This window comes from Onychomys torridus, chromosome 1 (genome assembly GCF_903995425.1).
Source record: "Onychomys torridus chromosome 1, mOncTor1.1, whole genome shotgun sequence".
Classification (NCBI taxonomy): Eukaryota; Metazoa; Chordata; class Mammalia; order Rodentia; family Cricetidae; genus Onychomys; species Onychomys torridus.
Window position 1 is genome coordinate 128,780,779 of NC_050443.1, and position 23,513 is coordinate 128,804,291.

General features: G+C 47.9%; 1 protein-coding gene across 8 annotated transcripts in view; it reads left to right on the plus strand.

The window, feature by feature from the left end:
* Positions 1 to 23,513, plus strand: part of Rab3il1 (RAB3A interacting protein like 1) — a 49,312-nt gene that overhangs the window by 9,910 nt on the left and 15,889 nt on the right. For 3 of the 8 annotated variants that reach the window (XM_036204957.1, XM_036204965.1, XM_036204981.1), the window contains exon 1: positions 18,615 to 18,783. The exons of 3 other annotated variants lie outside the window; for them this stretch is intronic. Coding sequence is in view for 4 of the 5 variants with exons in the window: in XM_036204965.1 (XP_036060858.1) it covers positions 18,773 to 18,783 (11 nt within the window). In the remaining variant the exon portion in view is untranslated. Of the gene's footprint in view, positions 1 to 15,829; positions 15,982 to 18,612; positions 18,784 to 23,513 lie in introns of those variants that run through there. 2 more of the 8 variants (XM_036204989.1, XM_036204998.1) reach the window with 2 other exon arrangements.

The window sequence follows — 23,513 nt, forward strand, 5'->3', positions numbered from 1 at the left end:
CCTGGGGTTCTAGAAGGCATAGTCTTTTCTTCCAAGGGCTCCTCAGCTCAGTGAATTGCTTTACATGTCCATCTCCTCCTAGGACATGGACTCTTTTTTTATTTTTCAAAGATTTTATTTATTATGTACACAGTATATGCCAGAAGAGGGCACCAGATCTCATTACAGATGGTTGTGAGCCACCATGTGGTTGCTGGGAATTGAACTCAGGACCTCTGGAAGAGCAGCCAGTGCTCTTAACCTCTGAGCCATCTTTCCAGCCCCTAGAACACGAACTCTTACATGGAGATCCTTTAGCATGTACACCACACAGAGGTTTGTTAGAGATGCAAGACTCTCAAGCTCCACCCCAAAGCCCCTGAGTCATAATCTTCATTTATTTTTTTCAATTACGTTTATTTATTGTTTTGTGTATATGTGCATGCTTGAGTACCACAGTACACATGTAGAGGTCAGCGGACAACTTTTGGGAGTTAGTTCTCTCCTTCCATCATGTTGGTCACAGGCATCCAACTCAGTCTTGGATGCAAGCACTCTTGTGGGCTGAGCCATCTTGCCAACTGGGAATCTACATTTTAAACAAGTTCTCCGGCAGTGTACAACCTAGGTTAAGAGGTTGGCTTCAGATGATAATGAAAGAGAAAAGTTTGTTATTGTTTACATTTTCAAAGAATTGAACTCTTTTCCTTGTTTTTTAGACAGCCCCTGAACTTGATTTGTGTCTGAAGATTACCTTGAATTCCTAATCTTCCTACCTGCACTTCCCAAGTGTTGAGGTTGCAGGCCCAATTTATGCCATGCTGGGGATCGAACCCAGGGTCTCTTGCATGCTAGGCAAGCACTCCATCAACTGAGATACACCCCAGACCTCTTTATACTTAGTTGAAAATGTTCTTTAACACATAAAACTTTTTAATTTTCCTGAATTTTGATCTTGCCAAAATCTAAGGTCATGAATTATTGCTTACTCTCTGTTTTCTTCTGAGAATTTTATGGTTTCAGCTCATACACTTAGGATTTGACATGTTTTTAGTTCATTTTTGCAGATGGTATGAGGTAAAGGTCCAAAGGCTTATGCTGCATGTGGATAAGCAGGTGTCCAAGCCCTCTTTATTGGAAAGCTTTGTTTCCCTCATTGAATGGTTTTGGCACTGTTGTTAAAAATCAGTCTGTGACAGATGTATCTATTTCTGGAGTCTCTGCTCAATTCCATTGATCTCTGTGTCTGTCCTGAGGCCAATACTACACTTGTTGCTTGTTTGGTTTTTCTTTTTCTTTTGCATGTGCATGAATGTGTAATATGTATGTGTGATGTATGCGTATGTGTAATATGTGTCTGGGTATATGTGTGTGCATGCATATTGAGGCCCTAGGTCGATGTCCATGTCGTCCTCAATGGCTCACTACTCACTTACTCAGGCAGGATCTCTTGCTGAACCCAGAACTCACCAATTCTGGCTAGTCTCACTAGCTGGCTTGCCACAGGGATACCCTGCCTCTGTCCCCCAAGTGCTAGAATGACAGGTGTGTGTTCAGTCTCAAATGCTGGGACAAATGGCTGTGGTGCCTATTTAACATGTCAAAGCCAGGGTCTCCCAGCATCTCTCAGCCCCTAGCTGTTAGGGCTCCTACTGGCTTGCGTACCCCCTCCCTCTACGCTGAACTCTCCAGCCCAGGGAGATGGGCTGCTCTTCCCTATGTAATGCAACCATTTTGGTTATCCACCCCTTTAGCACCTTTGAGCCTCCTGGCTGCTGCTCCTGGTTCCTCTCTCTCCCTCTCCCTTCCATCAAACACCTTAAATGCAATAATCAACTGACCTATGAAAAGTTTTGAAGACCACTGTTTATTCAGTATATCTGATTTTAGGCTTAACCTTGAAACATACAGGAGGCTAAATAAAGCTTGTCATTAAATTACATAACAAGTTACAAGTTAGTGGCTTTTTATAAGATTAGGATTGTATAGCTTTATCCCTGTTAAGTTTGAACTTTAAAAGTTTGAGTTGATTTAATTGAAGATAAACTTTTACCATTACAGAATATCAGGCTTTTTTTTTTTTAAATCCAAATAGATAAAGCTTAACAAATGGAGCAAAGACAATGAAGCTAAACAAATATTACTGTGAACCTGAGCAGACCTTAGGAATTTATAAATCTTATTTATCAAACGTATGCTGTTACTTACCTAAATTTTCTAGAAGCTTGATGTTGATCAGTAAGCACAGACATAAGTCATTAGACATACATCTCAAGTCAACATTTGTTTATCTGAGTAGACTTCTGTCTTAGTCAGGGTTTCTATTGATGCAACAGAACACCATCACCAAAAAGCAAGCTGTGGAGGAAAGGGTTTATTCTACTTACACCTCCATATTGCTGTTCATTACCAAAGGAAGTCAGCTCCCCATGGCTTGCTCAGTCTGCTTTCTTAGAGAACCCAGGACCACCAGCCCAGGGATGGCCCCACCCACATTGGGCTGGGCCCTCCATCAATCACTAGTTAAGAAAATGCCTTACAGCTGGATCTTATGGAGGCATTTTCTCAATTTCCTTCCTTTCAGACAACTCTAATTTGTGTGTCAAGTTGACATAAGACTAGCCAGCACACCTTCTATAATCTTAGGTTTTTACCATCATACATAGGCATCTCAGCCATTTGTCCCAGACTTAACAGCATGCACCATCAAGCCCCTATTTATACAGTGGCAGACAGTGAGTAGGCATGCTGTTTTGAAATCAAAAAATGTGAGTGAGGCTCAGTGGGTAAGATGACATAAGTTCAGTCCCCACAAGTGGAAGAAGAGAAAATTGTCCTCTGATTTCCACATGCTCCATTGCACATGTGCACCAACCTTCCCTATGCCCCTACACACACACGTCAAATAAGCAAATGTAAAAAAGAAGTATGGAGGCCTGGAGAGATGGCTCATAGGTTAAGAACACTGACTGTTCTTCCAGAGGTCCTGAGTTCAATTCCCAGCAACCACATGGTGGGTCACAACCATCTGTAATGAGATCTGGCGTCCTCTTCTGGCATGCAGGGACACATGCAAACAGAACACTGTATACATAATAAATAAATAAATCTTTTTTAAAAAAAAGATTGAGAAAACAGTATTAAAAAAAGAAGAAGAAGAAGTATGGGTTCTCTGACTTTGGTTATTTTTGGATGTGGCTTGGGTTCATTTCTGTTCCTGTGATGAAACACGGACAGAAACCCTTTCAGGGAGGAGGGCTTGTTCGGCTTGATTCCAGGTCACAGCCCATCATTTCGGGGAAGTCAAGGCAGTCTGAACTTGAAGTAGCTAGTCATATCATAGTTAGGAGCAGGAAAGAAACGATGGGCTGTACCATCGGCTCAGGTTTCCTTGTCTGCCCTTATGCGGTCCAGGACCAAACTCCAGGGAACGGGGTCTCCTACTTTCAGCCTGGGTCTTCCCACAACAATTAATCAAGAGAATCCCCCACAGGCATGTCCACAGGCCAACCTGACCATGACAATCCCTCTTGGAGACTCTTCTGCAGTGATTCTAGATTGTGTCAAGTTGACAGTTCCAGTGAACCATTGCCTTGACATTCCTATGAATTTTAGGATCCCCTTGCCACTGCTGAAGAATGACAGAATTGTGACAGGATGATTTTGATTCTGTAGGTCACTCTGTCATGTATATCATATTAGTCTTCCTGTCTGTGAACTTGGGCTGTCTGTTCATTTACTTAGGTCTCTTTCATTCAACAATAGTTTGTAGTTTTCAGTGTGTAACTTTATTTATTTATTTATTTAGTTATTCATTCATTTATTTATTTTCTATCTATCTATCTATCTATCTATCTATCTATCTATCTATTCATCTATCTATCATCTATTTATTTATTTATTTTAAGACAGAGTGTCTCTACATAGCCCTGGCTATCCTGGAACTAGTTAGACCAGGCTGGCCTCAAACCCACAGAAATCTGCCTGCCTTTGCTTCCCAAGTGCTGGTATTAAAGGCTTACACCAGCATGCCTGGCACAGTGAGTAAGTTTTACATACCCTCTTGGTTAAAAACTTCTCTTTTTATTTTTTAATTTTAACTTTAATTTTTTTATTTTTATTTTGGTTTTTCGAGACACGGTTTCTCTGTGTAGTTTTGCACCTTTCCTGAAACTTGCTGTGTAGACCAGGCTGGCCTCAAACTCACAGAGATCCACCTGGCCCTGCCTCCCGAGTGCTGGGATTAAAGGCGTGTGCCACCACCGCCAGGCCCTCTTTTTAATTTTTGATAATATTGCAACCAGAGTTGTTTTGTTGACTCACTTTTGGAGTCTTGCCAGCAGACAGAAATGGAACTGCTCTGTAGCTGTCCTTGTTTGTCGGTGTCACATTTTTTTGTTCTGTGTCTTGTACATGCTAGACAAGCCGTCTCCCACTGTGCTATATGCAAAACCCTTAGTATCACGAGGCAAAGTATGTAGGTCAGGTGTAGCACGTCTTTCTCTGAACTGCCATCTCCCAAATGAAGACTCAGAGACTTATTATTATTAACTATGAAAACTTGGCTTTAGCTTAGACTTATCCCACCAGCTCTTATAACTTAAATTAACCCATTTATTTTAATCTGTGTTCCATCACATGGCTCGTTACCTCCTCTCTTCGTATGGCTCCTGCTGCTTCCTCCAGGTCTCTCTCCTAAGAGTGGGGATTAAAGGCGTGCAGCAACTGATTCTTATGCTTTCTCTTGTTTCTTGCAACTTCACTGAATTTACCTACTAGCTATAACAGATTTGGTGTGACTTTTATTTATTGTGTGTGTGTGTGAGAGAGAGAGAGAGAGAGAGCACATGCGTGTATATGTGTGCGCTTGTGTTGTTAATCCAGGACCTTGCACATGCCAGGCCGGCATTCTGTCACTAAACTGTATCTCCAGCTCTTGTTGGGAGTAGAGCTTGGTATTTGGAATAAAACCCCGGTATGGATCCAGGCTGGCCTGGGACTTATATAGCCCAGGTTTTGAACTTGCAATCTTCACTCACCTGGCTTCCAAATGCTAGGATTCCAAGCATGGAGCACCTTGCCTGGCCCCTTCCCTGATATTTTCCAGTTTGCCCTTTTTAGTCTCTCTCTCTCTCTCTCTCTCTCTCTCTCTCTCTCTCTCTCAACTTGGATCTCTAAGTTCTCTTAATAGTTGTCCTGGGAATCACCTTTACTGTCTTTATGTTGCTTTACTTATTTTTGAAATGAGGTCTCTCCATGTAGATCAGGATGGGATGGTCTTGAACTCACAGACATCCACCTGCCTCAGCCTCCCGAGTGCTGGGATTAAAGACATGCATCTCCATACCTAGCTCAAATTAACCTTTGGCTACTTTTTTTTTTTTTTTTTTTTTTTTTTTAAGCTGAGGATCAATCCCAGGGCCTTGCGCTTGCTAGGCAAGCACTCTACCACTAAGCTAAATCCCCAACCCATCCTTTGGCTACTTTTAAGTTTAAAGTCACCTTGGGTTACATGAGAACCTGTCTCAAAACAAATAAATAAAATTTAAAACATTTCTGTCACCAAGCTGGGACCCATGCCTTGAGCACATGAACATTTGAGGGGACATGTCAGACCCAAACTACAGCACATGTGTAGATAACTCAATAGCTCACACAGCCACAAACAAGAAGAAACAAAACAAAACAAAAACTCCTTAAAATATAGCAGTGAATGGGTTTGTAGTGGTGCAAGCTTTTAATTCCAGCACTCAGGAAGCGGAGGTAGGCAGATCTCTGTAATCGGATGTTTCTTGTCCCAATCGCCTGTTTCCAAATACCCAGCAACCACTTCCCAAATTACCACACAGAGACTTATATTAATTATAAGTGCTTGGTTGGTAGCCCAGGCTTATTACTGACTAGCTCTTACAGTTAAATTAACCCTTAATTCTTATCTATGTTTAGCCATGTGGCTTGGTACCTTTTCTCAGTATGACATTCTCATTTTGCTTCTCAGCTGTTTTGCTGGCGACTCTCTGACTCCCCCTTCCTCTTCCCAGAATTCTCCTAGTCTGGTTCTCTCACTCAATCTCTTTCTACCCAGCTGTTGGCCCATCAGCTTTTTATTAGCAAATGAGAGTAATACATATTTATAGTGTAGAAAAGGATTGTTTCACAGCAGATCTCTGTGAGTTCAAGGCCAGCCTGGCCTACATAGTGAGTTCCAGGACAGCCAAGGCTACACACAGAATTCCTGTCTTGAAAAACAAACAAGAGGTTGGGGATTTAGCTCAGTGGTAGAGCACTTGCCTAGCAAGTGCAAGGCCCTGGGTTCAGTCCTCAGCGCTGGCAAAAAAAGAAAGAAAGAAAGAAAGAAAGAAAGAAAGAAAGAAAGAAAGAAAGAAAGAAAGAAAGAAAGAAAGAGAAAGAAAGAAAGAAAGAAAGAAAGAAAGAAAGAAAAAGAAAGAAAGAAAGAAAAACAAACAAACAATCCCCCTAAATCCAACCAAATAAATGCTTCAGTGTTTTGTTTCCATCCTCCATCCTTCCTTGTTTTCCTCTACCTTCTGGGATTTATACATCACCATATTTCTAAAAAACATCTGTACTGGAAGCTTTTCAGTAATCAGTTTGAGATATTAACTAACTATTGGCTTCCGATTTGGTAGATGAAGATGTCATCCTCCAATGCACCACGGGTTAAAACAGAAGATAGGGGAGAAGATAACCCAGTTAGTAAACGCTTGCCTTGCAAGCTAGAGGACCCAAGCTGGGTTTCCAGAAGCAATCCTAGAATCCATGTTGGAAAGTCCGTGGTGGTGTGCACGTCTTCCCATTGGTGGATGTGGGGACATCAGGTCTTCTCTCACTCATTTGGGAATCTTTGCTTGCCTGCCTTGCTTGCTTTGAGACAGTCTTGTATAGGTCAAGGTCTTCAGTCATTTTCTTTTCTTTTTTTTCTTTTAAACTTACTGAGTTTGGTTTCCTTCATGTTAGAAGGCTTCACACAATTGGTTGATAATCTTTGGTTGTCTGTTTACAGCCAAGAACTCTGGAAGTGGGGATGGCAAGATGGCTCACTGGGCAAAGGCACTTTCTGAAAAGCCTGATGACTCAAGTTAAATCCCTGGGACCCACATGGAAGGAGAGAATCAACTCTCACAAATTGTTCTCTGACTAACATGTGTACACTGTGGCACACATGAACCCCCACCCCCAATAAATAATATAAATTTGTTTGTTTTGTTTTAAGACGGGGTTTCTCTGTGTAGTCTTCGCTGTCTTGGAACTCCCTCTGTAGACCAGGCCAGTCTCAAATTTGGAGATTTGTCTGCCTCTGCTTCCAGAATTCTGGGGTCAAAGGCATATGCCACCACTCCCAGGTGTAAGAATAATTTTTAAAGTTAAAGAACTTTTAAAGGGTAAAAGAGTAAGTAGTATGGAAACTCCAGGACCAGCTTGGGTTACAAACATAGCAAGACCCAAGACCCTGCCTCATGTCTCAAAAATAAATAAGATGGAAGCTGGGTGTGGTGACACACTTGAGAAATAGAAGCAAGAAGATTAGGAATCCAAGGTTATGTGTTTTGGCTCTATAGGGAATTTGAGTACAGCTTGGGCAATATGAGACCCCCATCTTAGTACAAAACCAAACATTAATGAGATGCTCCTAAGTGTGGTAGTCAACCTCACCACACACTGTTTTGGTTGCTGTTGTTTGTTTGTTTGGCTGGTTTTTGTTTTTTGAGACAGGGTTTCTTTGTGTATCTCTGGCTGTCACAGAACTAGCTCCGCAAATCAGGCTGTCCTCAAACTCAGAGATCCGCCTGCCTCTGTCTGCCAAGTGCTGGGATTAAAGGTGTGCGCCACCACGGCGCCTTTCCATACACTGTTCTTAGCCAGACGGTTACACTAGTCTTAGGCCTCTTTCTCATGGTCAGAATCCCAAAGAGGGGTGTTTGGAGAGTAAATTCTGACAGTCAAGTGAGAGAAGGGGTGTGTGTGTGTGTGTGTGTGTGTGTGTGTGTGTGTGTGTGTGTTGGATCTCAGTGTTCAGCATGTCTGCAAGATTGCTAAACTTCCTCAGGCAGCCACAGGTCCAAAGACATTCTGTTTTATCATCTCCAGAGAGTAATTTCCAGTCTTTTTTTTTTTTTAATTTTTAATTTTCAAAAGTAGCTTACCAAAGGCCAGTAAGATGGCTCAGTGGGTAGGTCTGTTTGCTAACAAGCTTGATGATGTAAGTTTGATCTCTGGGACCCACGTGGTGGAAAAAGAGAAAGGACTCCTGCAAATTGCCCTCCTACCTCGATGTGTACATCATAACACACGCGCACACACACACACACACACACACACACACACACACACACACAAATTTTTTTAAAACTAAGCTTAGCAAATGTCTTTTTTTGGGGGGTGGGTGGGTGGGTTTTGAGACAGGGTTTCTCTGTGTAGTTTTGGTGCCTGTCCTGGATCTCGATAGATCCGCCTGTCTCCCGAGTGCTGGGATTAAAGGCGTACGCCACCACCGCCCTGCTCCTCCTTGACTTTTTGAGACAAAGTCTCCCTATGTAACCCTGGCTATCCTAGAACTTGCTGTGTTGATCAGGTAGGCCTCAAACTCAGAGACTTGCTTACTACTGCCTGTCTAGTGATGGACCTAAGGGTATGTGCCACCATGCCCAGCCAACAGAGCCAGCAATTTCCAGTCTTAGGCAGGAGTCAGAACGGGCAACTGCCTAGCGGCGTGAAGGAAACAGACTCTGATCCAATTGCTCCTCAGTTTGCTTGGAGCCAGTGCTCTGTGCTTAGACCATTACTGCAAATGCAGACGTCTCTGCTGCCGCCAAGCCCTGGCATTCTGCTTCCCAGCTCCGTCTGCTGATACTCATCCCCTGTTGGCAGAGTTATCTAATCGCTCCTTGCAGCTCTTCCAGTTTTTGCTTTAAATATTTTATTAGGTATCTATTAATTTAGAGCTATATTATCTTTTGGATGAATTTAACTTCTATTTTTTTATTTTGTACTCGTTGACAGTTTCATACATGTATATAATGAATCTCAACCATTTCCACCCCATTCTCCTCTCTCATGCCCTTCCTTCTCCTTCCCAGAAGGTGTCCAGCAGCTTCTATGTCTTCTTTTTGTGGGTGACTCTCAGTGTTTAGTTAGGGTTGCTTATGTGAGCACTGGTGGGAGATTATCCACTAGGGTATGGACAACTTATCAGTGGCTGCACTACTGAAGAAAATTACTCCCGTCTCCCCCAGCAACCATCGGCTGCCAGTAGTCCATCAGGGATGAGTGGGACATCATAAGTCCTTCCACCGTCCAAGAAGAAATGTTGTAGGACCTACTCTTTTTTTCTTTCTTCTTCTTCTTTTTTTTTTCCGAGGCAGAGTTCTCTGTAGCTTTGGAGTCTGTCCTGGACTAGCTCTGTAGACCAGGCTGGCCTTGAACTCACAGAGATCCTCCTGCTTCTGCCTCCCGAGTTCTGGGATTACAGGTGTGCACCATCACCGCCCGGCATTTTTTTTTTTTTTAAGATTTATTTATTTATTATGTATGACTGCAGGCCAGAAGAGGGCACCAGATCTCATTACAGATGGTTGTGAGCCACCATGTGGTTGCTGGGAATTGAACTCAGAACCTCTGGAAGAGCAGCCAGTGCTCTTAACCTCTGAGCCATCTCTCCAGCCCCAAAGGTAACTGTGCAGGTAACTGTGAGTTCATAAGTACAACAGCTGTGTCAGGTCCAGAAGACGAAGGTTCTCGGCATTCCTCCCAGCTCTTACATTTGGATATAGCCTCCAGGGATTCAATTCTCTCTCTTACACTGTCTAATTCGTTATTTGACCCCTTATTTTGAAAACATAAATATTCATTTAGCCATTTAAATTCTTTTTCTGTTCTCCTTAATGATCTCATGTTGCTTTTAATCTTAAATTCATCTATAACCTTTCTGCTTTGCATAAAGAAACCTAATTATATCTGGAGCCCCAAGGCACCCAAATCTGTTTGTGGGTTGTTTCTGCTGACCTTCACTTATAGTGGCTAGCATCTTTACGTTCTGGTGATCTCGGACTGACAGCTCCCTCCTCATTGTTGACTAATGGGAATTCGGCACCAATCAATTCAGACACTCTCTTCCAAAGATTCAGATATAGTTCTATCAAAGGATGTCACCAACATGGAATACTGTGGCTCTCCTCAAGGACTCTGGGTGCATGTAGTTGCTCCACATCCAGCTCCCACTCTCCCTGCTGGTCCTGCTCCCTGCTTCAACTGCTTCATCCTTGCTTTCCTTTGTAAGGAAGGAGATGGCTTTTGGAGATAGTGGCAGACAAGGTCTCAAATAACCATGGCGTCTCTCTCTAGGATTTTTTTTTTGTTTGTTCAGAGTAACATTACATTGCACAAGCTGGTCTTCAACTTTGGGCTTAAATCATCCTCCTGTCTCTAGGAGCTGGAATCACAGATGAGCTCTCCCATGCCTGGTTTAGGGTATTCATTTTCAGTAACAGAAGTGCTCCTCACTGCTTCAAGTCAACACATCGTGAGGAGCGGAAATGTCTGGTGATTTCACATGCCTTCTAGGAGCCTTCTTACTTTGAGACAGGATTTCAGGAAGTCCAGGCTGACCTTAGACTTATGTAGCCAAAGCTGACCTTGAAGAACTCTTCATCTTCCTGCCGTTACTCCCCAAGTACAGGGATTACAGGCCTACATCACCATGCTTGGCCCTGAGAGCCACTCTTTTGACATGGAAATCCAGTCACATCACACATCTGCCTAAATCTCCCAATGACTTCCCTTCGTCCTTATGTGCAAAGTCTAAACTCAGGATATACCCCCACCACTCCCATGATCTGGTCCCTAATTCTCACATTAGCCCATATCTTCCAATAATTTCATTCCCTCTCCCTAACTTCTCCCTTCAACTTTTTTTTTTTTCTAGATTCTAGGTCCAGGTTAGGAGTTGCTGGGAGACTTCAGAGTACCCCATACTTCCCTTATCTGGGTGTCTTCCACATGGTGCTCCAGTCAGCTGTCTGAATCTCATCCCCACACAGCACCACCTCCCAAGTTGTGCTTCATGAATGGAGAGATGCTCTCTTGATCACTAACATATCCTACTCCAGTGTCAGGCCAATTTAAGTGACTAACTGAACATCTGCTGGGCTCCCAGTGTTTTTCTTATTGATTCTTGTGAATTCTTTTTTTTTTTTTTTTTTTTCTGAGACAGGGTTTCTCTGTGTAGTTTTGCGCCTTTCCTGGAATTCACTTGGTAGCCCAGGCTGGCCTTGAACTCACAGAGATCCACCTGGCTCTGCCTCCCAAGTGCTGGGATTAAAAGCATGTGCCACCACCGCCTGGCTCTTGTGAATTCTTGCCATGTTAAAGATGTGGCCCCTTTACCATTGGCTGAGCATGTTCCCAGTTTATTTGCCTTTTAGTGTTGGTTACTTTTGTCATGAGATGATGAGGGTGAGAGAGAGGGCTTGGAAAACTTTTCAGTGTTAATATGAACAGATCAATTGATTCTCTTCTGTCTCTGTCCTGTCCAGTATGCCCAAGCTGACCAAGTCTCCCTTTCTGGAGATTTGATGAGTAAATGGTCACTTCTATTTTCTGCTGCCAGGAGGGCCTGGATCATTCCACTCTCTTGCTAATAGAATGAATGAATGAATGAATGAATGGCTAAAACAAAATGTAAACAGTGCTCCTAAGAGCATTTAGAACAAATTCCAAATTCTTTAGCTTGGCCTCTGAGGCTCCAAGCCTGACACTCTCTTCCCAGTCTTTTCTGGATGCTTCCTGACTCCCCTGCATTGAGCCTAAGCTCCAGGCAGGATGGAGGGTCTGTCTCTCTCTCTCTCTGGATGTGTTTACTTTTGCCACTCCCAAATTTGCTGGTCCCTAAGCACAAAATGTCCTATTACTAAGTAGATCTTTAAGTCTTACATATTCCTCAAGTTCTACTGTTTCTAAGAAGCTCACTTTCAGCCCTCAGGAGTTTGAGACAGGAGTGTTGCCATAAGCTCCAGGCCAGCCAGGTTTCACAGTGAGAGCCTATTCCAGAAAAACAAGGAACTTGGGCTGATGAGCTGGCTCAGTGGGTTAAGGGCACTTGCTGATAAGCCTGACAACCTGAGTTTGATTCCTGGGACACACAGGTGGAAGGAGAGAACTGACTCTCTAAAGTAGTTCTCTGACATGTGTGCTGTGGCATATGCACATCCCCTCCAAACTAAATAAATATGAAAACAAAAACAGAGACAGGGTTGGGGATATAGCTCAGTCAGCAGAGGGCTTACCCAACATACACAAAGCCCTAAATTAAATGCTCAGCACACATAAACCGGGTTTGAGGTCACATGTTTGTGATCCCAGCACTATAGGAGTTTAAGGTCATCCTCAGTTATCTAGCTAGTTGGAGGCTAGCCTGGGCTACATAAGACCTTCCCCCTCTTTCTGGAAAGGTGGAGAGATGATGAAGTGAGCTTTGAAGTCAGACCTAAGTGTCGCCACTTGTTTGCTATTAGCCATACCCTTTGGCCTCCCCAGGGTCTTCATCCCAAGCCCTTTCTGCTAAAGATGAAACCTGGGGTCTTATGCATGCTAGGCAGGTGCTGTACCATGCAGCTATGCCTCTAGACCCCAATTCCCACCTTTAAAATAAGAACCAAAAGTATAACGGAGATGCTATGTTGGCAGGTCAGTGCCGCTCCCCACATTCCTTTATCTGGAGCCTTCCACTCCAGTCACACCTTCTTCTCATAGTTGTGTCTTTCCCTGAAGGTCTGCACGGCTCTCAAACTCCTCCATCAGGTGGGTAGGCTTTCCTTCTGGGCAGATTTCATCTCAGGGAACCAGCCCAGGCCCCAGGGGTACCTGGATGAGTTTCACACACCTATTTAGCCTAAAGTAATCCCTTCCTTCCTTTCCCTCTGTCTGAGCTCCAGTGGTTTGTTTTCTCAGTCTCCATACTGAGTCACCAAAGAGGTCCATCAGCACCCAATCAATACCCCCAGCCACCAGCAACCTCAACACAAAGGAATTAAATGAAAGATAACCCCGCCCCATTTTAAGGTGGGTAAACTGAGTCTCAGACTAGCATTATTATAGTTGGATCCAGAGCTTGTGCTTTCTAAGCCAGAGAAAAGGATTTTCTCATGAGGTCCTGGGGGTGGGGAGTGCTAGGGAGAGCAAGAGATGGCGGGAGGTGTCCTGGCTCTCCAAGCCCCTCCCTCCCCTGGTCCACAAAGCAGCTGACGGCACACTCTCAGAGGCCACCCTGGCACTAAGTAGCTATTGCTTTATGAACGTTGATTATCATATACTACAGACCGTCTCTCTTGTGTCTTTTGGGGAAGAGCAAAGATGATGTGTGTCTCTAGAGTTGAGGATGAGGACTCCCTGGACAGTGAGAAGTGCAAGTTTAGCATCAGGAGACCTGGTTCAGTTGTAGGTCTAACTGGGCATGCTGTGTCCACTTAAGCAAACATACCTGCCCCTGGAGCCCAGCTGTCCTAGCCATGAAACGGAGAGGCTGTGGGATAGAAAGATCAGTGCTAGCATGATCCTCACATTCTTAGAATTCTCCAAGAGCTGATGATCCTCACCCAGCCCAGACTGTCCCCAGGGTCTGACTTCATCATTGGCTTGACCAAGTCCTTTTCAACATACAGCTGCCGCCATTGGCCATCCGGCTTTTCCCTAGGATCCTGGCCAGACTTCAGAGCCTCAGGGGAACAGGGTGGCAGGCACTTATGTCTCTCAGGCCTGAGGGCACAGGGACTGGGGTGTCCAGGCCTGTGTTTGAACTCCCCAACCTCTTCCCTCCCCTTGGAGCCAGCATCCTTCCCCCCTCCCTGGTGAAATCCGAGCTCAGGGATCCAGGGAGAATTCTGGCAGCAGAACATTCCATCCAGTTGTCCAAACACTGCACAGCTGGCCGAGGGAGGGGCAGCCAGAGGAGGCTTGAGGAGCCCAGAGGCTGTGTTGTTTTCATGGAAATAAGGGAGACCTTGCTGGGGGAGTTGGGGAATCGGGTGGGGTGTATGTTCAAATCCTTGCTGCCTGGAAAGTCTCACAGGACAAGGAAGACAAACAGAGCCGTCCCCTCTGCTCACACCTTCCTCGGCCTGCTTGCCCAAGGTCACCCTGTGGAGCTCCTGCAGAAGTAGATCCATCTGCCTCAGAGCCTGCCCGGCCAGGTCTGGGCAGCTACCTTTCGCCTGGGGAGTCTCCCCCTCGTGACCAGACTCCAGGCTCAACCTCAAGCCATAAGGGGGAGGGCAGGCAGGGATGGGTATGAAACAAACCCCAGAGAGACTAGATGACAGCTCTGTTGCCAGCTGGCCCGTTCCCAACTGTCTCCCGGTGCCCACTCATCAGTGACCCTGGCTGACTCTTCAAGTCTCAGTCTCCTGACTTGTAAGTGGGGAGTGTTAACCCCTTACTGGCTCTGGCAAAGGACTTCACAGACCCTCCCTTCTAAGCAAATGCCCAGAGAGTATCTTGTTTCTTTGTGAGGTCCCCAGCACCTCTGACTCAATTTCCCCACTGAGGATCCCTTTCTTCCCCCGCCAGTGCCTTTTGCTACCATCCAGGCCAGGGTGGTCAGGGTGGTAGGAGATGCACCCCCTTTCTGCACATCCTGTTTTCTGCTAATGGTTTCCAGGTGAGGCCTTGGTTGCCCTGCAGAGGAAGGTGGGGGCACTGGAGAGTTTAGTAGGGGGATGAGCGAGAAGCAAAAACAGGAAGGGGGTGGGAGCAGGCCATGGAAAATTCACAGCCAGGAAACCCTCCGCCAGCATCTGGCTTACATTAGGCCAAGCAGGCGTCACAGCCCAAAGCTGAGCAGAGATACTGTTATCCGCTGGCCAGCTAGGCGGGGTGCGGCGCTGGTGAGGAGGGGCCCAGAAGGACCCAAAGGCTGACCAGAGACAATAGTGTAAGCAGAAGAGGAAGAAGTTAGGGGGTGCTCCTGTGACACCAGGGTAGACCCTCCATGAAGGTTACTGTCTCTCATAGGGAAGAATAGTTCCCATTTTATAGATGAGAGGCTGAGTCCTAGAGAGGCTAAGGGACTCATCCAAGGTCCCACGGCCAAGGAAGAAATCTTTTCCGTTTTGAAAGGTACAAAACACAGTGGAAGTTGCAGTTAATTGTAAGGATTGGGTGTGTGGCTCAGCATTTGCATGTACAAGGCTCAGGCTTCAATGCCCAGCATTACCATGACCACTCTGTGCAGAAGAAAGGGGGGAGAGAGAGAGAGAGAGAGAGAAGGAGAGAGAGAGAGAGAGAGAGAGAGAGAGAGAGAGAGAGAGAGAGAGAGAGAAACAACTTTTGGAAGGAAAAGGCAATGACAGCTGGCTGGATATGCCTTAAAGACTGGCAGTCCATTTTATGGAAACAGCTGGAGCTACATTGAATTGCCCTTCGGTGATGGTTCTTGAAGGGTTTAAGGGGCTACAAATACCTGTCCAAAGGCAAACAGCAGCCTGTGCTAATGGAACCAGGTTGGATGTTTCAGCAAGGGAGGGCTGGGGACAGGCGCCCTCTAAGAGATCTGAAGCCCTGGGCATCAGCACGGAGGAACAGCTTCCCTCGTGCTCCCAGGTAGATCTTGTCCAGCTCAGAGCCCATAACCTAGGAAAGAGGCCCATGTCTTCCGCTGCCCGCTGAGTCTCAGGAGTTAATAATTAAGGGTTTAAGAAGATAGAAGCCTGTCTGGGAGGCCCCGCCCGGCCACTGGGCTGCTGCTCCTGAGAGATAGCAAAGGTTAGTTATTGTGAGGCTCTGCCTGGCTCTGGTGCTTCTTGTGGTGCCCAAAGGGGCCTCAGCCTGGCCTCTAGACATGGAAGCCTCTGAAGAGCCCAAGCAGTGCCCTGCCCGAGGATCATGCCCAGTGTTCTTGGCCATGAGCTCAGGCGTTGTCCGCTATGCCCCATCAGGTTTGAGTCCTGTACCTGAAAGGAACTTTACAGAGGAGCCCTGGAATGCAAACAGGTGAGCTCTGGTCTTGGGACACTGAGGGGCGATGGGGGGGATGGGGGGGATGGGTCTTGCCATTCTGCAGGGATGTGGGATCAGAAGTGGCTTTTGAACAATGGGCTGTTTTGAACCAGAAAGAATTTCAGTAGCTTCCTATAAGGTGGACACTCAGAGAGGAGCCCTGATTACCTGATCCAACCTGAGGGTTAGACTAAGGTAGAAACTGAAGCTCAGGAGGGTAATCGTAGGTCATGGCTAGAAACAGAACTGCGGAATCTGGGACTGATTCATCCAGGCTGGCTCCCGAGTCTCATGTGCCTTCAGCCTCAGCCTAGGCCGGGGAGGGGAGAGTGGACAGGAGGTGGTGTGGAAGGTGGGAAGATGAGGCTTTCCATGGTAAATGATTACGGACACATCTTTAATTTTTCCCTCCCCACTGGCTGGGCCAGTAACCCTCAGGGGGCTGGCTGTACCCAGCTGCAGCTTCCAGCAAGACCAGTGGCTCTTGGAAAAACTGCCATAGAGAGATTCCACCTCCTCACCCCTGGCTGGGAGACATCAGTTCCTTAACTTCTCTGAGTCCATCCCTTTCCAGTGGCACAGGAGGGTTCCCTGTATGGCTTGGGAGTTCACAGAGGCTAGACGTACAGATGACAAGATAGTTTTGGTTAGTAGTTGAATGTCAGTGCTCTTGGGTGGTGACCACACATTTGTCCTTTGAGGCCCCCCTCAAGGGCTCCCAGGATGAGACCTCTCCTTCTGGCACTGCAGACCTTTTGCTGACACCTCTTCCCCTTTATCTTCCATTAACCCCACCTGCCGTAATTTATCCTTGCCCTGGCTTTTAAAGTCTTGGCAGGCAAGGACCCTGTCCTGGACTCTTTTTGTGTCCTCTTTTCCTCCTTCCCCTGGATAATGACCAGAACAAGGAGCAGGAAACAGCATTTACTTGAGGCTTAGCTAGTGAAGGGTTCAAGTCAACAAAAATATGTTGACATCTGCTTTAGGCCAGCCCCTAAACTGGGCTGGGCTGGGTGGAGGAACATAGCCCCAAGAAGGGGTTGGTCGTTACCCAGGAGAAGTCATAGCCTGATAAACACTCTATAGAGAGTGAAGGACACAAGAGGCCTGGGCTGAGAGTCTGTCAAGATAAAAAGGATGCTTTGGAGGGCTGTCCAGATTCTTCAGGCCCTAAGATGCCAGCCATGGGAAAAGACATGGATTCCAGCCTGGTTAAGTCCTTGTTCTTATAAACTGGGAAAGGAACACTCTTTTCTATTTTTAAAAAATATTTATGTTTGTATGTGTCCGTGTGTGGGTTTGTGCACATTCATGCAGGTGTTCTCAGAGGCCAGAAGGGGGCTTAGGATCTCCTAGAGCTGGAGTCAGAGGAGGTTATCAATCGCCTGATGTGGGTGCTGCGGACCAAACTTGAATCCTCTGCAAGAAAAATGCATGCCTTCCTGGGCCATCTCTCCAGCCTAACTCATTTTTGTTTTGAAAGGAGACACTATTAGTTGTTGAATGGGTCCTAGGCAAGTTGAGGCCCTGGCAGAGGCCCTTGAAAGCACCTGTTGTCCACCATACTGGATTCCGTAAGTCAAGCATGGTGGTACGCACCTGTGGTCACAGCCACTGAGAAAGTTGAGGGAGGATCATTTCAGCCCAGAAGCTGGAAATCAGCCTAGGCAATACATGACTCACACCCACTGAGAAGAGGGGATTCAGGGAGAGGGAGGGAGGGAGAGAGGGAGGGAGGGAGAGAGGGAGGGAGGGAGGGAGGGAGAGAGGGGGGGAGGGGTTCCAACCTGGAGGGTTTCTTGCTTTTACAAGGATCCTCAGACAGCTCAGAAGGGGCAGCAGACTGTCTCTTGTGTGGATGGATGAGTGAAATGTGTTCTCAAAAGCCCAGAGGGGGTCCACAGGAGCACTCCAGGAGGGGTTGGCTATGGGCTCTACTCACTGGATCCTAATCAGTGGTCAGGGCCGGGATAAAAGCAGGACAGAGGAACTGAGGGAGAGGTGACCAATGGCCAGGGATTCAAGCTTTAGAGAGACTTTGTTGTTGTTGTTTTTAAATACCTGGGGCTGACAGGTGCTTGTGAGGTTGGTGGAGTGGTCTCCAGAGCTTAAGATGGCTGGAAAGGCTGGGGATGAGCAGAGAGTTCAGAGGGACGTGGGGGAGGACTCTGGAAAGCAGAATTGGTAAGTTGGGCCAAAGTAGTGCCCTCTGGGGTTAACTGCTCAACGAATAGGACTAGTTTGGGGTCTACCCCACCCACTTCCCAGGGACTGATGCAGACGGAGCTCCGTGCTCCAGAGACGGGTACCAGGGCTAGAAGTCTGAATGAGTGTGTAGGAGGTGTCTGGCCGCTTTGAGTGACAGTCTGCGCCAGAATCAGAGCTGAGACCCCCGGGAGCCATTGTAGGACCACCTCAAGCAAGGGTGTTCCAAAAGTGCGAGGCAGAGAGTACTGGGAAAGGCCGAGGCCAGCTCTGGCTGCGAGATGACCCGCTCAGTCCTGCCCTCGCTCCGCGGGATCACGGTACCCACACAGCTAGAGGGACCGGCCAGGGCCGGCAGAGGGGCGGGGCCGGGCACGTGGCCTGGGGCCGCCTCTCGAGCACGTGACCCGCCCAGGGCAGGGGAAGGGCCAGGGTGGGGCGGAGCCGTGAACCTTGGCGGCCAGCGGGACAGACCGGCGGTGGAGAGATTGACAAGCTGCAGGGCAGCTCTGGGGCCCGGGCAGAGTCGGTTGTGCGCGTGGACGCGGGCTGCGGCAACGCGGAGAGCTGGGGCGCCGGGATGTGGAGCGGGTAGGTCCCCGCACGCCGGTGGCTCTGCGCTTGGTCTGGGCCGCGCTGGACTCCTGGGTGGGAGAACAGGGGGTCACCGCTGTTGTTTGCACCCCACTTGGGAGATGATCTGTACTCCCAGCCCTGCCTGCAGCGGAGGGTGGCATTGTACCGTGAGGACACTCTTCTGCCTAAGAGCTGAAAGGACCTTGGCGGGACCGATCTCAGTTGCCCGGGAGAGGGAAGGAGACAGCGCCAACTCCTCCTAGCTCCAATGGAGCTCATGAAAGAAGCGGGGTGGGGCGGGCGGAGAGGGGATGAGTGGTAGTATGTATACCCCAAAGTAAATCTGGGGCACGCATTTAAAGGAGGGAACACCCATGAACTCTGAGGAAGCAGAGCAACTGAGAACGCTAGCTGTGTCTCTCCAAGGTCCCTGGCCAGCTGATGGGAACCTTGTGATTCAAGATGTGGGATGGGTCTGTGCGACTCAAAGTCTGGAGGAGCTGAACAGCATAGACCCTGAGACTTGAGTCTCACCCCCACTCACATCTGTTAGGACCATTGGTTAAGGCTGATTCCTGTTCTTGGTCAATCTAATAGGAGATCCTGCCCTGTGTTCATAAAAGTTGATGTCCTTTCTTGAATTTAGGCAAATACCTTCTCCCTGGGTTGGAGGGACTAGGTCCGGGAGGGTGGGGGTTGTTCCTACTAAGGATTGTCCCAGGATAGAAGGAAGGAGAAAAGCCCCTGGGGGAGGGGAACAGGTGAGATCTATTTACTTTCATAGACCCCAGCTGAGCTTGATCTGAGGTGCTAGGGGAGAAATGGGCTTCCACTCCAGCCAGGGCACCAAACCTGACATCATGTGCGGTGTGGACAGGCTTGGATCCTTTAGAGGGAGCAGAAGCCAGCCTGTGTTTGTTGGAATTTCACTCCAGGGAAAGAGGCTTGGAAAGTGTGTGGGGTGGGTTCCTGGTGCCTGCAGAGGTTGATGCAATCCTGCTTGGGGATGCATGTGTTTGATCCTGTCTGGGGCCGTGTGTTTGAGGAGCAGCCTGGTCTGAAGGAAGTTGTGAGCCTTTATGCTGAGTGGACTGAGGCAATTGCTGTATGACCCTAAGGTTGCAGGTCCCTTCTCTGGGCTGGGGCCAGATTGAGCTGTGTGTGTGTGTGTGTGTGTGTGTACATGGGGGTCAGAGGAGATGTCAGGTATCCTGTCTCTCTCCACTGTATATTCCCTTGAAACAGTGTCTCTCACTGAACCTGCAACTTGTTTTTCTGCTAAGCTGGTGGCTGGTATACCTTAGTGATTCTCATAGTGCCGTGTGTCCTCACAGTGCTCAGCTTGCAGGTACATATGGCCAACTGGGATCTGAACCCAGGTCCTCATGCTTAAGCAGCAAGCACTCTTACCCACGGAGCCATCTCTCCAGCCCTTAGACATAGGGACCAGAGTCTGATCTTCTTAGCCTAACTGGGGTCTTGGGAGCCTTGGAGCAGTCCACTCCCTACAGCAGTTAAGAGGAACCATGCTCAGGGTCATACATTGCTAGATCATGCTATGTAACCCCCCTAGAAGCTCATGTCAGCTCCAAGAGGCATAGCCTAGGAGCTGTGGATCATAGTCCACAAAGAGTTGGGGACAGGCAAATCCAGGCTTTCTGCGGCTTAGCTTCCTGCTGTAAGATGAACTGAGCATCCATCCTTGGTGGTTTGTTAATGGCAGGGTCCTAATGGGGCTGAACACAAGTGACTGGACCTGGTAGGAGCCAGGAGTAGAGATCCTTCTTCAGATTCTAGAGCATAAGCCCTGAAGTAAATGGCAGCTCCGGTCTGATTTTTGGAGTGGGGAAGTGAGTACAGGGTCTCATGTAGTGTATATTGGCCTCAAACGCCCTGTACAGCCAAGGATGACCCCTTCTCTCCATTTCCCAAGTACTAGGGCTCGGGCATGAGCCACAATGACTGGTTTAGGTGGTGCCAGGGTGGGAATCTAGAGCTTTGTGTGTGCTGGGCAAGTACTCTACCAACTGAGCTGCATCCCCAGACCCAGCCTCCTATTGGTTTGCTTTGGTTGTGGACGCAGGTTCTTGCCACATAGATGAGGCTGACCCAGAACTCTTTTTAAATAATTTTTTATTAGTGTGCAGGGTGTGTGTGTAAGATCGGGGAGGGAGCACATGGGTCACTGCATACATGTTGAGGTCAGAGGACAACTTTATGAGGTTGGTACTGTCCCTCTACCTTTACATAGGTTCAAGGGATTGAACTGAGGTCCCCAAGCTTATACAGCAAGGGCCCTTCCTCACTTAGCCATCTCACTGGCCCTGGCCTAGAACTCTTGACCCTCTTGCTTTAGCCTCCTTGGTGCTACACTGCTATGCTTTGCTGTCTAACCTCACTTTAAGGGGCTGATCCTCCACCCCTCCCACACCCACTCCAGACTGGGTTTCTCTTCCATTTCCTGTAGTTACCTAGGTGTATGGTCTTGGGGGCCACGCCCACTCTAGATAATGGAGTGAGGATGATGCTTTGAGATTTCTGTACCCAACACAGTCTGGGACACTTTTACATTTGGTCATCGGAGTCCAGAGTATGGGTTCTGGACTGGTTCTATCGCACTGAGCAGCTATATAACATTGGTGTGACCCTCTGGTCTCAGATTCCCTACTTGCTGGATGGGACTAATTATAACTATCTCTAGGGAGGCCCAAACTCTAATGGACTGCTGAGAAAAAAGGTTGAGTTCACCCAGCCTCCAGGTGTTGAGGGCCATGCCTTTGCCCCAGGCCAGGGACTAGGGAGTTCCATATTTGTAGGTGTCCAGGTTCTGCAATCTTGAGCAAGTCACTTAACTGTTCTGGGTCTTCCCTGCTCTAAGGACTCCTGCTCTGAGACCTAAGTCACAGGGGACTGAGGACCCTAGGACCAGGCAGATAGGCCTTCCCTTTGGGAAGGCCTTGTGCAGCCTCTGCCATCCCTCCACCCACCCTGGCCTTTCAACAGATGGAAGTCTCTTGCCTGCCATACCTTGCCCAGCACATTTGTGTCCAGGATCAGAGCAGACTCTCAGTAGAGCCCTGCTGGTCCTCAGCACAGATATATACTTAGTAAAACCTTGGAGAATGAGGAGGAAAAGGGGAGGGAGAAGGGGATGCCATGGTAGCCCCTGGAAGCTTCCTGGCAGCTATTGAAGGATCAGGATGTGGAAGCTGGCAGGGTAGGCACTTACTAGGCACATGCTATATGTCAGAGGTCGTGTGTGTGTGTGTGTGTGTGTGTGTGTGTGTGTGTGTGTGTGTAATTATGGACTAAATGTACAGGAAGTCCCCCAGAAGCCTCTATAAGCAGAACATGTGATCCTCACTTATCCAGGCCTGGCCTGGCTCTTGGTTGAGAGACAAAGGGTTGAGTCCCACCTTGGGCTGGCCTGGCTTGGCCTGGGGGCAGTACCAGGAAGAATCTGGCCTGACCACCTACTTAGTCTCTTAATCTCTTCTTCCCACTAGGGCCTGCTGATGTGCTTGAAACCCTCCCCCATCTGCGCCCCCCATCAGTGACCTAACGTCCCTCCCACCATTTGCCCTGTTCTTCTCCAGCAGTGGCTAAGGCCCACCCTGTCTCTTGCCTGTCCCTTGTGCCTGCTTGCCTTGGCTCACTGGATTCTGACCTAATTCCAGATCCTTACCATCAGAGAGACAAGATGTGTCTCTGATTGGCAGGGACCCCCCTCTGCTACCTCTCAGCCCGGGCTCAGATGCTGGCTGTTCCCGCTGGTACCTCCCAACAGCTGCCACTGTCCTGTCTTTTCCCTCTAGCCACCCACAGCACCCTGCAGTTCCCAAAAGCCTGAGCCACCCCCTTTCGCTTCCCTGAAGACCCCCTGCCACTTCCTCATTCCCAGTCATTCTCATTGAGCGTTCCCTGGGTTTTAAATGAGCTTAGTTAATCAATTACTGTGCTGCATATTTTACCTGCCCTCCTACCCAAGTCCTGCTCCACCCCTGCCCATGCCTGTGGCCCCCTACAATGCTTTGTGTCGCCTCCCAGCTCAGTCCTGCTTGGCAGGCAAGGCGGCCCTGGGCATCACACTTCACCGCTCTGCCCTTACTTGGGCACTGTCTCTAACTTCCTCAAACCCCATCTGCATCCTGCCTCACTTCTCCGAAACCTCCATTCATTCCTGCTTGTGAGGGGCAAGTCACATGCTGTTTGTGCTGTGCCTGCAGTCTGGGGTCAGTTCCCCTCCTACCAACTCCTTGCTATGTATTCTAAGCCAGGTCATTAGCCTTGTCTCAAGCTTGGTTACCTTGTCATTAAGATTAGACTGTGGAGTCGCTCCCACTACAATACTGTCACGACACCCATGGTGGTTGAAGTGGTGGGCTGACCTGAACCTGAACCAGGAACCTGGAAACCCTATGTACTTGTTGGTTTGGGCCTGAAGACTTAGGCTGTTTGCTGGGCTGGTAGGCTGCTTATAGAGAGCCATAAACCCTTTCCTGGCACCTTGTTGCTGTGTGAATGTGAATGTCATATGTCTGTGGTTATTCTTAGTCTCCTGAAGGAGTCTGAATCCTGCCACAGTACCATGGCACTGCCCCACTAAGAGTCAGTTCTAGGCAAGATTTCTGTAGCTTCCCCAGGCCCAGTCTGGTCCTTCCCTGGTTCCAGAGCTGTGCTCAGGGCCCCCTCTGCTGTTTATTTAGTGAACCATTGTGGCTTGGAATAGAGAAGGGATCTTTTTT